We start from the raw sequence: 14,905 nt of genomic DNA, 5'->3' as shown, positions 1-14,905 counted from the left end.
TAGCATGATTATAATGCATGCAAAAGCAAGTCTGTTCATTTATTCATTCCTTCATGCCTACACTCACTCACTAAACATTTACTGAACATATCTATCTTATGCCAAGAAGTTTTATAGGCAAGCTGTTCCCAGATGATCCTTATTTCATTAAGCTTAATCATTGGCTTAGGGGAACCAAAGACCAAACAAATTTTTAAAAAAATTAGAACCTCCATGAAAAGCACACAACTGACTAGGAATAGAAGGAAACTTCCTCAACACGGTGAAGGACATTCATTAAAAACTCACCACTAGCATATTTAATGATGAAAGACTGAGAGCTTTCCCCCTAAGATCAGGAATAGGAAAGTCTATCTGCTCTCACTTCTACTCAACACTGTACTAGATGTTCTAGCCACGGCAATTAGGCAATAAATTGACATAAAAGGCATCCAGTTTAGAAAGGAAAACTGTCTCTATTAACAGGTGATATAATCTGGTTTACAAAAAATCCTAAGGAATCCACTGAAAAACCAGCAGAACTAATCAATCAATGAGGTTAGCAAGGTTGTAAAATACTAGATTAATATAGAATAATAAATTTTATTTCTCTATATTAGGAATAACAAATCCAAAAATGAAAATGAGAAAACAGTTCCTTTTTATAATAGTATCAAAAAGAATAAGATGCTACGTATACATTCAACAAAAGTGCAAAGCTTATACTCTGATAACTACAAAACATTCTTGAAAGACATATAAAATCCAAATAAATGCAAAGGCATCCCATGTTAATGATCAGAAAACTTAATATTGCTAAGATAGCAATACTTTCTAAAGTATAGATTCAGTGCAATCCCTGTCAGAATCCCAGCTGGTTCTTTGTAGAAATGGAAAAACTGATCTTAAAATACAGAAAACCCGAGATCCAGATTAGATTAAACAACTTAAAAAGAAAACAAAGCTGGAAGATTCACACTTCTCAATTTCAAAACTTACTATGAAAGGACGGCAATCAAAACAAGATTGTGCTGGCACAAGGAATGACATAGAACAATGGAATACAATTAAGAGTCCATAAATAAGCCCACATATCTATGGTCAAGTGATTTTTTTTTGCCCAGGGTGCCAAGACAAGGTAAAGGGAAAGAAAGAGTCTTTTCAACAAATAGCGTTAGGACAACTGATTTCCATATGCAAAAGAATAAGTCATATTCATCTCATACCAAGTACAAAGATTAAGTAAAATTAAAAATTAAAAATTTAGTTCTTCTGTCTCACTAGACATATAAAGTGCTCAACAGCCACAAGTAGCCACATTGGACAGTTCATATATAAGTTATTTCCATCATCACAGAGTTCTATCGCTATTTCTCTGTACCACTCTATTAGAAACACAGAGGACAGAGGAGCCTGATAAACTGCCCATAGGGTTACAATGGAATTCATAAAGTCCATAATATGAGAAACTACACACCTAATACTTGGTTTCTTAAACAAATTAAATGGAAGGGGAGGGGAAGATGGGCAGAGAAAAGGATCATATATTTAAAGTTTTAAAAAGCACAGTGAGCAGGCTAGAAGGGGTCAATGGGGGGGAAAAAAGGGACATATGTAATATTTTCAATAATAAAGATTTTTTTTAAAAAGGCACAGTGAAAAACAACCCCCCCAAAAAACCGCATATGTAATATTTTCAATAATAAAGATTTTTTTAAAAAGGCACAGTGAAAAACAACCCCCCGAAAAAACCAGGTAAAAGTAAACTATGGTGTTTATGATACAAACTTGAAGGATGAAATGATGAAGGAGATGATTACCACAGAGTCATGTTCCTTCTGCAGGGAAGGGAAGGACCATGACTAGGATGGGCACACGGTGGTCACAAGGATCCTCACCTAGTAATCCATTCATTAAGTTAACAACTATTTTATGTGGTCTTCTAAAATCTGTATTAAATTTTACCATAAAAAATGGTTAATACACCTCATAAAGTACATAAATGCTATTCAGTAAATTAAAATAGCTAATGTGATAATGACTGGAGCTCTCTGAGGAGTGACATTTTATGATCAAAAGAAGTCAGCTTGGGAAGATCAGAAGAACATTCCAGAAGAGAAAACAGAGGGCAGTAAGCCTAGCAAGTCTGAGAACTGAATGAATTCCAGTGTAATCAGAGAGTGGTGAACAAGAAAGAAAATTTACCACTAGCGTAATAGATTTACTTGTTTATAAACAGCAGAAATTACAATTGCGAAATGAGGGACACTAGATTCATTCAAATTATAAAACGAAATATTTTAAATGTATAAAATTTATGTGCAATGCTTCAAATACTATCCATACTAAAAGCTGAACATTTTCCTTTTCTCCATAACACAGGCACATAGTCCGACTAAACTTAGAACATTTCATTGTTTAGGATGTATGAAATATACACGCCAACATCTGGGACAATATCCTGTTATTTTATAAAATAACAGGTAGGAAACATTAAAATCACATGATCTTTTAGAACAATTTTCTCATATATCAAACATACTATTCATATTCAGTCTTACCTCCTCTAAATCCCAATCATGGGGCACCTCCAAGTGAAATCTGGAGCAGTCCAAAGAGTCAGCCTTGTACTTACACTCTCTGGCAGGCTGGCTGACACGAAACAACCCTCCAAGCTCCTCCCTGGCATCATCATCTTCTTCATTATCCTCTGTCACTAAAGAGACCACCAAGATGGAAAAGGGAGAACAAATCAACACCCTAGAGGCCTTGGGACTGAGGGTCCCTGTTTGTGGTAGGAATGGTGGTGTCCCTGAGCACATGAGTCAGGGAAAAGCCAGGGAGCTGCTGCTATCTTCCTGCAAGGCAGCAGCAGGGAGTCCATTGAGGAGGGAGAATAACACCTGTTGGGGCAGGGAAGGGATTTACAGGCAGAACTTTCAGTTATCATAGTTTCTCTGGAAGAATGCTGAGTCCCTAGTCACTAAGAGAACTTAAGCAAAAGCTGACTGGAAACCAGTCCACACCTACCTCCTCATTTGATGCTCCTAGCTCACATATATACTGTTGGCCTTGTTCTAATCACGTAGTAACTAGGGACCACAATGAAAAGTTCACCACTTTGTATTTTCTTGGCACTAAATTCTACCATAAAAGAAATTCTCATAAAAGACTTTGTATAGAGGAGACAAAATGACATAATGAAGACTATTCTCATCAAAAGCTTTATGGCATGCCAAAACAGGTTTGGCTCAGTGGATAGAGCGTCGGCCTGTGGACTGAAAGGTCCCAGGTTCGATTCTGGACAAGGGCATGTACCTTGGTTGCGGGCACATTCCCAGGTGTGCAGGAGGCAGCTGGTCGATGTTTCTCTCTCATCAATGTTTCTAACTCTCTATCCCTCTCCCTTCCTCTCTGTAAAAAATCAATAAAAAAAAAAGCTGTATGGCAAAGCAAAGCCAGACATCTATTTCATAGGACCAATTTATGGTTCTCATAAACTGATGAATAAAAACACCTGCCAAATACAAACTATGACAGCCAGAAATAACTTACCGATATCACAAGTACCACTCAAACCTCCAACCAATTTTCTCACTGCCTTTCCAGAAATAGTCTAAGAAACTACGATGCTTCTAGATATGAACCAGAGCTTTTACCTGTCCCATAAATAAGCTTCTGGAGATTTGGCGTTGCTTGTTGCTGCCTCAGGAAGGCCTCAGCTGCCTTCCTGGAAAGGTCTTCCTTCCATTTGAGGGCACCTGGAAAGACCAATGCCAATCAATTAAGGCTGTTTTATCTGTTGTCTCGACTTCAGGCTCACTGCTCATCACCCTGAAATCCTTTTTTGAAGTATAATATTTGAAGTTAACAAATATTCAAAACAGCAGACCCCCAAATGTAGACATTTTATTTGTACAACTAGAAGCCCGATGCATGAAATTCATGTAAGAGTAGGCCTTTCTTCCCCCAGCTGCCGGCACCGGCTTCCCTCTGGCACCCCGGACCCAGGCTTCCCTCACAGCCCTGGCTTTATCTGGAAGGTCGTTTGGAAGGACATCCAGTCTAATTAGCATATTATGCTTTTATTATTATAGACTAGTGGCCCAGTGCACGAAATTTGTGCGGGGGGGGGGGGGTCCCCCTCAGCCTGACCTGCACCCTCTCCAATCTGGCCCCTCGAGGGATGTCAGACTGTTGGTTTAGGCCCAATCCTGCACCGGTAGTCAGATATCCCTCTCAAAATTCGGGACCAGTGGCTCCTAACTGCTCACCTACCTGCCTGCCTGATCGCCCCTAACCACTCTGCCTGCCAGCCTGATCGCTTCTAACTGCCGGCCTAATCGCCCCCAAATGCCCCCCCGCCGGTCTGTGGGCGCTGGAGTAATGCTGGAAAACGGAAATTAGGAATTGGGAGCCATTTATTGGGAGCCATTACAGTTCGGCCTTTAGTGACTGACTTCTGGGGAGGCCCTCCTTCTCTCTGGACCTCATTCGCCCCAACTGTAAAATGGGGCTTGGATAACTGGATTCCTAGGCCCCTTCCAATGTGACAACTGAGAGTCTGCAAAAGCTCTAAGCAGCTGGTGTGGCCCAGCCCCCTGGGTGCCCAGAAAGGCCCAGGCTGGGGTCACACACGGAAGGGCTCCAACCCCCCCCAGACCGCAGTCTGAGCTTCCCGAAAAACTTCGGGTCTCCCTTTAATGGCGTGTACCCCGTGATTGCACCATGGCTGGCACTTCTGTACCGTGGGCCCTTCCGCCCAGGCAGGGTGCACACTCCACACCCTGCGCCCGTGCTGCTCCCACCGCAGAGGCACTCGTGCCTGGGGAGGCTGGGGGCTCCTGAGGCACCTGCAGGCAGAGGGTGGGGGGAAGGAAGGAGGGTTTGCAACAATACCTCTGGGAGAAGGCAGCTGAGGCAGCGGCGGTGGCAGTGGTGGCTGGAGGTGGTGGCTAAGGCATAGGAGGAGGTGCCCAGGCACTCCCCTTCACATTGTCTCCCAGCCCCGTGCCCCACAGTGTGTCCCGCACCCCAGACCGTGCAACCAGCCCTTACCTTGCAGCACCCAGCTGTCCCCCTGCTCGCTAAAGCTACTTATCCCAGGAAAGCTTGTGCGGGGCCCAGGAGCAAACCCACAGATAAAAAGTGAAACTTCGGCAGGGCTAGAGCAACTGCTGGTTGGTGCCTTTCCCCCTCCTTCTTTCCCACCAGCCCCACCCCCTCCCCTCATTCTCCGGTGCGGTGCCCTGAGAGCTGGAAGCTGACATCAGGGGCCTGAATTCCTGACTTTGCCTGCACTCATTTGACCATGTAAGATATGGGAAGACGGGTGCCCGGGAGCTACACAGCGCTGCCTGCTGGGGGAGGGGGCATCTGCAGCAGGCAGGGGCTGTGCCAAAAGGTGGGTGCACAGCAGATATTTTATTTCCTGGAAATGAGAGGAGGGGACCTGGGGGTGCAGGGTGTGTCTGCTGGCTCTGGCCCCAGCAGCCCAGTGCCGTGGCCTCCGCGGGGCTGGGGCTGGGGTCCAGACCCCCCTGTGGGCTTGTGTGTCCACCGGCTCTGGCTCTGTGGCTCCAACCGGTGCCACCATCTTTGTCACAAACTGATGGTTAATTTGCATATTACTCTTTTATCAGATAGGATATGTCAGTGCCAAGTTTATAAGGGCAGTTAAATTTAGGCATACCTGAAGTTTCTGTGGAATAATTACTTGCTTCCTTGTACTCTTCTTCCTCTTTGAGTAAGTCTTCTATATCACTGGTCTCATCAGTCAAGCTCTCTGACTCCCGTTTCTGACCACTGACCACGTGAGGCTTTGGAAACTTCTTCCTAATAGGTGCTTCATTTTCTGAGTCCATTTCCTCTGTACTGAGAGAGGAGTTTCCTTCTGATTCATCTTCAGATGCAAATGCCTCTTCAGCTGTGCAATGGCCGGAATCTGAAGTCGTGAGGGCTGCTTTTTTCATTGTCTTCTCCAGATTCAAACGGTCACTCAGACCATTACTGTGTTTACTGCCTTTTTCTAAAGCCTCAGAGTCTAAAATATCCCTCTCTCCTGCACTGGAGCCCTCTTCTTCACTGCTTTCATCAGCTTCCTCTACTTCTCCTTCATCCTCTGAGCTCCTCTCCAGGTCATCATCACTGTCAGCAAATGCTGGCAAATCTATCTCGGTGTCTTCTTCCATCTCAAGTCTCTGCCGTTTGGCACCTTTGTCAGCTATATAGACTTTACCAGTCACTTCATCATCTTCTTCCTCTTCTGTTTCATCACTAGAGCTATTTTCCAACCTGTCACCTTCAGACATTTCTTCATCATCTTCAGGATCACTATCCCCAGACTCATCTTCCTCGCCTCCAAAAATGGCTTTTCGACGTACTCGACCAGTTTTTAAATCCACCTGCTTTTCCTCTTTTGGCATCCACAGCCTATATTACCAAGTAAAGCAAAATAATTCAACACGTAAAACAATCTGCTAATCTAGAAATGGCAAGTCAATAAATATACAAAGCAGAAAATACTGTCAAGGGATGGTTTTAAATGACATAGCACAGAAAGGAATGATTTAATAAGTACTGTAATATTTAATAAGCAAACTCATACGCAGTTCCCTAACAACACTTAAAAAAGAAAAAGACTAATTTTAGGGAAAAACTGTTCAAAATGGAAGCGAGAACTCAATAGATCTTTTAGAAGACTAATCACTTCCAAACTTGAACCAGATGATCCTTAGAAAAATGGCTAACTACAGGTCCAAGGCAGGGAAAGTACAAAGTAGCCTGGAACATCCTGCTGTGTCAGCAGCCAGGAAGTGCTCAAAGAGCAAAAGAAATGTGCCAAAACGACACGAGACAGGCTAAAAGGACAACATAGGCACAGAAAGAACAATGATAATAACAGGATAGTAACAAATGAAATAAACAAAAATGTCCATTGTCAAGTGATACTAAAATAAAGGGGTAGAAATGAAAGCTCCTTGCTAAAGCATGCCAGCTAACAAATGAAGAACATTGCCATTTTGCACTGGCTGGCTGGCTTGGTTGATTGGGGCATCGTCCCATACACCAAAAGGTTGCAGGTTTGATCCCTGATGGGGCAGGTGCAGGAGGCAACGGATAGATGTTTCTCTCACATCAATGTCTCTTTCTCTCTCAATGAAAAATATATCCTTGGATGAGGATTAAAAAAGAAAGAAAGAAAGAAAAAATATTGCCATTTTGAAATCAACAATGCAATACTTGATAAAGAATCATCATCAAGATGCTAAATCCAGTCCTGGCCAGTGTGGCTCACTTGGGTGTCATCCATGCACTGAAAGGTTGCCAGTTCAATTCCCAGTCAGGGCACATGCTGGGGTTGCAGGGTCGATCCCCAGTAGGGGATGTGCAGAAGGCAGCCAATCAATATTTTTTTCCCCTCTCTCTCTCACGCTCCCTTCCTCTCTCCCTAAAAATCAATAAAAAATCTTTAAAAAAAAAATACTAAATTCACGAGATAAAATAAAAACTTATGAAGCTATTTAATGTAGTTTATAGGAAATTGTGGAAAAATACTAAAAATTGTACTAAGAGAGATTATATAAGTTAAATATACCAATAACAAAGTGATGACTATATAAAAAGACTATAGAAAAAAGAAATGTTCACAATATAGACACAGAGATTTTATATGATTATGACTGTAACTATGTTAGAGTGTCCATGTAGACAAGGATGACCAAAATACTTAAATGAAAATAGCTAATAACACTGACCATAATAGGGATCTTTAATACTTGCTATCTGCATTATGCTAAATAGTTTATGTATACTATCGCATTTAATAATCATTACTACTATGAGATTATAAAACTGAGGCTTAGAGATGTTTTCCCCAAATAGTAGAACTATTGCACTCAACTACCATGCTATACCATCTGCTAGTTAAGAGGCAGATGATTTTTTTTCTTCATTAGTATTTATTTATAACTAGAGGCCCAATGCATGAAATTTGTGCGAGGGGCTTGGCCCTCGCAGCCATGGCGGCTTGTCTCGGCCCTCGCAACCCCGGCTTCGTCCGGAAGGTCGTTTGGTTGTCCGGTCTAATAAGTATATTACGCTTTCATTATTATAAACTAGAGGCTCGGTGCATGAAATTTGTGTACGGTGGGGGTAGGGGGGTGTCCCTCAGCCCGGCCTGCACCCTCTCGCAATCTGGGACCCCTTGGGGGATGTCCGACTGCCAGTTCTAAACTGGCAGTCGGACATTCCTCTCCCAATCCGGGACCGCTGGCTCCTAACTGCTCACCTGCCTACCTGCCTGATCGCCCCTAACTGCCTCTGCCTGCCTGCCTGATCCCCCCTAACCCCTCGCCTGACTGCCTAATTGCCCCTAACCGCCTCTGCCTCGGCCCCTGCCACTGCAGCTTGGTCTGGAAGGACATCCGGAATGATGTTTGGAAGGTCGTTCAGCTATCCGGTCTAGTTAGCATATTATGCTTTTACTAGAGGCCCGGTGCATGAAAATTCATGCACTGGAGGTAGGGGTCCCTCACCCCAGCCTGCCTCCTCTCACAGTCTGGGAGCCCTCAGGGGCGGGAGGTGACCCGGCAGCGCAAGCCTCGGGTGGCCCTGGGCGGCTGGGCAGCCATCATCCAAGGCTTGCCTGCGCCTTGGGCCAGCCCTGGGTGGCTGAGGGGACTGGGGGACTCCAGGCCCACCTGGCCCTAGTGGGGTTGAGGGGACTGGATGCTGCCATCTTGTGGCTGTGGGCGCCGCCATCTTTGAAGGTGTGGCAGTCAATTAGCATATTCCCTCCTTATTGGCTGTGGGCGCCGCCATCTTTGCGAAGGTGTGAGGGTCAATTAGCATATTCCTTCTTTATTAGATAGGATTACTATAGATAAGCTATAAACTAGATAATCTCAATCATTTTCAGAATGATTTTTATTGAGTCACAAATTACTTCAATAAAACTATGTACAAGGTATACAAATTCCCAACCCAGACTGAAAATAATTTGTATAAGCCACACATTAGTGGAAATCACCCCACAAGAGATACTACAACACAATGTAAGTAACACCTTCAGAGACAAAAATGTGTGGCTTCTGGACAGCCATGTGCACAAGCTCCCTGACTCTGCTTGCTCCACTATTTTGAAGCAATCTATGGAAAATGTTTTGTGATAGTTGAGGAATATTCTGGGTCTGTTAAAAACAGAATTCTCCATATTGTTTTAAGAAATGCCATGTAATGTGACCTAGGGGAAGAGCTCTCAGAAACATATGCACATACAAAGCAAAGCAAAATGCCCTGCAATGAACCACACCAAAATGTGTCCTGATAGGTTATGGGTGATAGAATCTTCTGTAGTATAATTTTTTTTTTAATTAAAAATAGAAAAATAGCAAACTTACCCTTGATTATCTATATCCTCTGACCCCAGTGGTTTGGAATCAGAAAAAAGTGTCACTCTACTTGAAGCCATCTTGGCATCAATAGTGGAATGGGTGGAAATGAGACTCTGGACCAGTTCATGGGTGGGCCTTGCCTCGTCCTGCCAAGGCGACCAAGAAAGGGAAAATGAGGAATGCACAAGGACTGTGAAGAGACACACTGGCTTCAATTACTTTCTCAAAATAACCCTAAACACAGCTCCTGAAAACCCTTCTTCCTGCCTCAAAAAGAAAAAATTCTTATAACAAAGCCTAGTTGAATTCTGTCCTCATTAAACTTTTTCAAAGTTCACGGAGTACATAACCTGATAACCTAAATATTTTGCTAGAAAAACCTTACGTGCTGAAGCTACAGAATGTACTCACTTTAGCCCAATTAAATCCCATTTCAGAACAGTAAAAGAAAAATGAGGTGTATGCACACAATGAAATACCACACAACTGTCTACAGACAGAAATAGCTCTACAAATACTGACAGGGAACAACAGAATTACATATTCTTAAGTGCCAAATCTTGTAAAAGCATTTATAGTTAGATACCATATTACTTCTCTTTCTCTCTCACACACACAGATACATTATAATATTTACAGTTAATATATAATAATGTAAATAAACATTATATATTGAGAGAGAAAACCAAAGACCAAAGAGCTAGAGCTAGAAAACACATTGATTTTATATAAGGATAGATGGAAGTCAGGCACCACGCTGCTTACAGTGCTCATGTTGGGAGATGTGGGATCCTGTGAATCTTGCAGCAGGGAGTTACAGGGGACATGCCTTTTACTTTCTGCTGAATGCGGTTAAATATTCTGCATATTTATAATAGGCATTATCATAAATACGAATATAGATTACAAAGCTCCAATTATATTATGCCTGTGACTGCCCTCACCGATTCCTGGAAGCCGTGGCTGCCACCAAGGTCGACATAGACAGCATCTTTATCATACAGCACACCGCCAACTCCAGAGAGAGGTGCATAAACCAACTTCTCCTTTTCATTTAAGCAGCGCTTCTTTTGCTGTTCAGGAAGGGCACAGGGGTCTGGTAGGAAACTGATGTCACTCACAGCAAAATCTCCTACACCTGGAAGAGAGACAGGAAAATGGCTTCAGCTGACAAATCTACCAACTGTCAGCAGGAATGGCCCAGTCAGAAGGCTTCAATCACGACAAGGGCATCCTCGACATTGGCACTGTGTCTCTCCAGCTAACAACAGAGCAGAGGAGACTTGGCAACTCAGTGTTTGCCGGCCAAGCAGAGCTGAGTTACTCTTAAAGCCTCCAGCAAGGTGGCTCTACCTTGTTTGGCCAATTTGAAGTTTTCCTCAGAAGATGAAGTCATATAAGAAATTCTATAAATACAGTACATCTTACAACGAAAGAATACCTGGCATGTGAATTTGGCTTTTATTTTTCATATGTGCTCCTCTTAAATAACCATAAAGAGACACCTTTCGGTCACACTTGGCATTCGTTCGGATATCTTCTGGGTTTGTCAAATCTTCCATCCTAGAAAAATAAAACCCAATCACATGGCAGAAATGAATGTCAGAGTTCGTGTACCGCCCCCACCCCCCGCCTTCACGTGTCAATAATTCAACACCCTCACTAGTTCACTCATCACGTTTAAAAAAGTATAGAAAATACAGAAATAAGGAAGCACAGTTCACCATCTACCAGAGGAAAAGAAGCAAACACATGATTGCACCTTAGGCTCTATGAACTATACATTCCTTTAAGTAAGACCCCAGAAATGGGGAATGCATGTCCCTGGGGTCAGGGAAGGAAGAGGATTAAGCTTGGATCTGGGGTTTTTTAGTGTGCGTTGGGTTCTGGCAGGTGGAATAAGGGTACCCCAGGCTAAGAAAACAATATGGAAAAAAAAGCATAAAGGAAGGAAAACACAGGACACACCTGAGTGACTGGAGCACCAACTTAAGGTTGGAAAAGCAGGATGGAGCCACATCCTGCAGCCTTAAATGCTTCAAAATCCTCACACTTTTCTAAACATTTCATACTTTATTCCCAAAGCCACAGCATCTTTATGTAATAATACAAAAATAAGTAGATATTTTCCATCAACCACATTTCTCCCTCCACTATTCACAAAGAAACACAAAATAAGCTATATTACTGTTCTTTTTCTGACCTCCTTAGCTTTGAAATATCAGGGCAAGGAAGAAAAAATGACATTCACTTTTTACCTGTCTGCCAGGATATAAGGGTGAGATGTCTGCCATGTCAGAGGCCTAAACTTCATAACTGTAATAAAACGGCCCAGATTGTGAATTTCTTGGTTTTGATATTCTCCATGTACCATTCCAGAAAGGTAGAACAGCTTGGCACCCTAAACATAAAGAAAAAAGAAATTAAATTTCAACTAAATTCCTGTAGATAGTGCACTAAAATAAAGGCCTCTAAATAAGCAGCAAGGCTAAGAAAGCAAGACTCCTAGCAAACCACGGTGCCAATGCTTCCGGAACCTCTCCAGCCTCTCAGGAACCATCTTGTTAGGGCTTCGTAAGAACAGAACTGCAAATACATTTACTTTCAAAACTGCTCTGCAGTCCAGCAGTGGCACCTGTCTGGAGTACTGCAGTGAGGCTCCTGGGCACAAAACATCCTGAGACCAATGGGCCGCACCAGTGTGAGGGGAGGGAGGAGGGGCAGTATGTGTGCACTTGTTCTTGGCCCTGTCACTACGAGAACCTTTGGACACACTCTATTAAGTCACAAACCCAAACCACTTAGAACAGTGGTTCTCAACCTTCCTAATGCCGTGACCCTTTAATACAGTTCCTCATGTTGTGGTGACCCCCAACCATAAAATTATTTTCATTGCTATTTTCGTTGCTACTTCATAACTGTAATTTTGCTACTGTTATGAATCGTAATGTAAATATCTGATATGCAGGATGTATTTTCATTGTTACAAATTGAACATAATTAAAGCATAGTGATTAATCACACAAAAAAATATGTAATTATATATGTGTTTTCCGATGGTCTTAGGCGACCCCTGTGAAAGGGTCGTTTGACCCCCAAAGGGGCCGAGACCCACAGGCTGAGAACCGCTGACTTAGAACCAGACCCTGCCTGGTGCTGGGGGACAGAGACAAATGAGACACACTAAGAGTCTGTCCAGAATAAAGACTACCTCGAGGAAGTATACCAGGGGCTATCAACAGATATATAGGAGGTGAGTCCTGTAGAGATGCTTGTTAAGATCTCCCACTCATGCAGTCTATTTCGAAAGGATTACAGGGTTAGTATTCAATAACTAATTATCTACCTACCGGGTAGACTTCTGTCCAGAACCTGTGCTTCAATCGCTTCTTCGCCTTCTTCAGTTGCTTATTATACTTGAAGGAATCTAGATGAGTGAGAACGCCCATAATTTTAGGAAAGCCGTGTACTTGACAGATGTTTAGAAACTCAAATGTTTCCATTTCAAACCCGAAGCTGGCATCTATGAGCATCAGAACCTAAAAACAGAAGACAATTTCTCAAGGAAACTACCCAAAACAGACCATCAGAAAACTAAGGCCTATGGGCCAAATCCCAGCCAGCACAACTCAAGTTTTACTGGAATATAGCCATGTTAATTCATTTATGTATTGCCTATACTTACTTTTTTTTTTTTTTAACTGTAACCCAAAGATATTCTCTCCATTGATTTCTAGAGAGAGTGGGAGGAGGGGGAGAGAGAGAGAGAAACATCAACATGGAGACACATTGACTGGCTGCCTTCCACACGTGCCCCTACTGGGGCTGGGGAACCTGCAACCAAGGTACGTGCCTTTGACCAGGAATCGAACCCAAGACCCTTTGGTCTGTGGGCCTACGCTCTAACCACTGAGCACGGCCAGGGCTCTACACCTGCTTTTAAGCTACAACTGCAAAGTTAAGTAGTTGCAACAGAAACTATGACCCACAAAGCCTATCTGGCCCTTTACTGAAAATGCGCAACTCTGCAACTCCTGATCTAGACTAAATCAAATGATTATTTAGGAATAACTATGATAGAGAAAAAAAAACAAAACATCTTTTGATTTGCTCTAAAAGGTAAACATGAGACAATATCTACCAAGATATAAACTTCCACGTCAGGAATTTTGATGTCTGAGAAATAACTCAGAAAAGGCTGCATCTACTTTAGCCCTTATCTGAAAAAGTTCTTACTTCAAGAAATAAACTGTTTGGCAAGGTGTTTTTAAGCCAATAACAGGTCTCTCTAACAAAGAAGCCAAATCTTTGACATCCAAAAAATGGGAGAAAATGATAATGAAAAATATAAAAAATGTAGAGAATACCAAATATTTGTTTCAATTTTCTCATATGGAAAACAAGTCTTTTGTTGGGAAGAATGTAGTAGAAAAGCTCTATCTTATATATTAATTTGTAACATGCAATTGCTCAGAAACTAAAAAAAGAAGGCTACCAGTTTAGAATGGAGTCAAAGATAGTGAAATTATAAATGGTAATCTATAAAAGATAAGCAGATAAGACTAATTTTTAAAATTTATGACCCTTCAAATAATTTCAGAGTTGATTCCTAGAGACTTCTAGTTTTAAGATATTACATCTCTGTCTTCATCTTTTTATAGATAATTAGAAATAATTTTTAGCCCTGTCAGTGTGGCTCAGTAGTTGAGTGTCAACCCATGAACCAGGAGGTCAGTTTGATTCTCGATTGGGGCACATGCCCAGTGGCGGCCTCAATCCCCAGTAGGGGGCATACAAGAGGCAGCCGATAGATGATTCTGTGTCATCATTGATGCTTCTGGCTCTCTCCCTGTCCTTTCCTCTGAAAATCAATAAAAACATTTTTAAAATATAATAATTTTTAAATACAGAAAAACTTATCTGATTAAATTACGGAACATTCATAATCCTGAACCACAAACTACATGAAGGTGGTCTGCTGAGTATTGTGAAAGTATAGCTGCTGCTGCAGAGCATAGGCTGAGCAGCACACAGAGCTGTCCAAGGACACTGGGGCAGGCTGAAGGGGAGCGAGCTGGCGGTGGTATCCCTATATCCCACTTGACAACATGGAGTGACAAGGGGCAAGCAATTAGTTGTATGATCAGAAAAACTGGTGGCAAACACAATCTTTGTCTTAGTTACAACCTTTGCCAACTGAAGATAAATGAAACCTGCATTCCTCCTCCAGTGCACACACATGTGCATGCAAACACAAATCTGTGTATTATGTATGCCTGCTGTGACTTAGAAGGCTTTATAACAACCCAGAGCAGAGCAATCAACAAAAGCCAGGTTAAATAAATACGGTACACACAATGGAATACTTAGCAAGGTTGAGCTTATTTACCTCAAAGAAATGCTAAGTGAAAAAAAACAAAGCACCTGAGTATAATAAACACCGTGTGCTTCAAAAGGGTTACATGTGTATGTATAGACCAGCCGTGGGCAAACTACGGCCCGTTTGAAATGAGTAAAACTAAAAAAAAAAA

The 14,905-nt window shown here is 42.3% G+C and overlaps 1 protein-coding gene across 1 annotated transcript in view; it reads right to left on the bottom strand.

Moving 5' to 3' along the window:
- Positions 1-14,905, bottom strand: part of BMS1 (BMS1 ribosome biogenesis factor) — a 34,609-nt gene that overhangs the window by 13,532 nt on the left and 6,172 nt on the right. Inside the window, exons 5-12 of the mRNA XM_005861779.2 lie at positions 12,725-12,913; positions 11,633-11,775; positions 10,816-10,937; positions 10,319-10,512; positions 9,381-9,520; positions 5,672-6,411; positions 3,639-3,740; positions 2,541-2,695 (exon numbers count right to left, since the gene is read on the bottom strand). Coding sequence (XP_005861841.1) covers positions 2,541-2,695; positions 3,639-3,740; positions 5,672-6,411; positions 9,381-9,520; positions 10,319-10,512; positions 10,816-10,937; positions 11,633-11,775; positions 12,725-12,913 — 1,785 coding nt within the window. The remainder of the gene's footprint in view (positions 1-2,540; positions 2,696-3,638; positions 3,741-5,671; positions 6,412-9,380; positions 9,521-10,318; positions 10,513-10,815; positions 10,938-11,632; positions 11,776-12,724; positions 12,914-14,905) is intronic.

This window comes from Myotis brandtii, unplaced genomic scaffold, assembly GCF_000412655.1.
Source record: "Myotis brandtii unplaced genomic scaffold, ASM41265v1 scaffold1563, whole genome shotgun sequence".
Lineage (NCBI taxonomy): Eukaryota > Metazoa > Chordata > Mammalia > Chiroptera > Vespertilionidae > Myotis > Myotis brandtii.
This window is presented reverse-complemented; position numbering and strand designations above follow the sequence as displayed.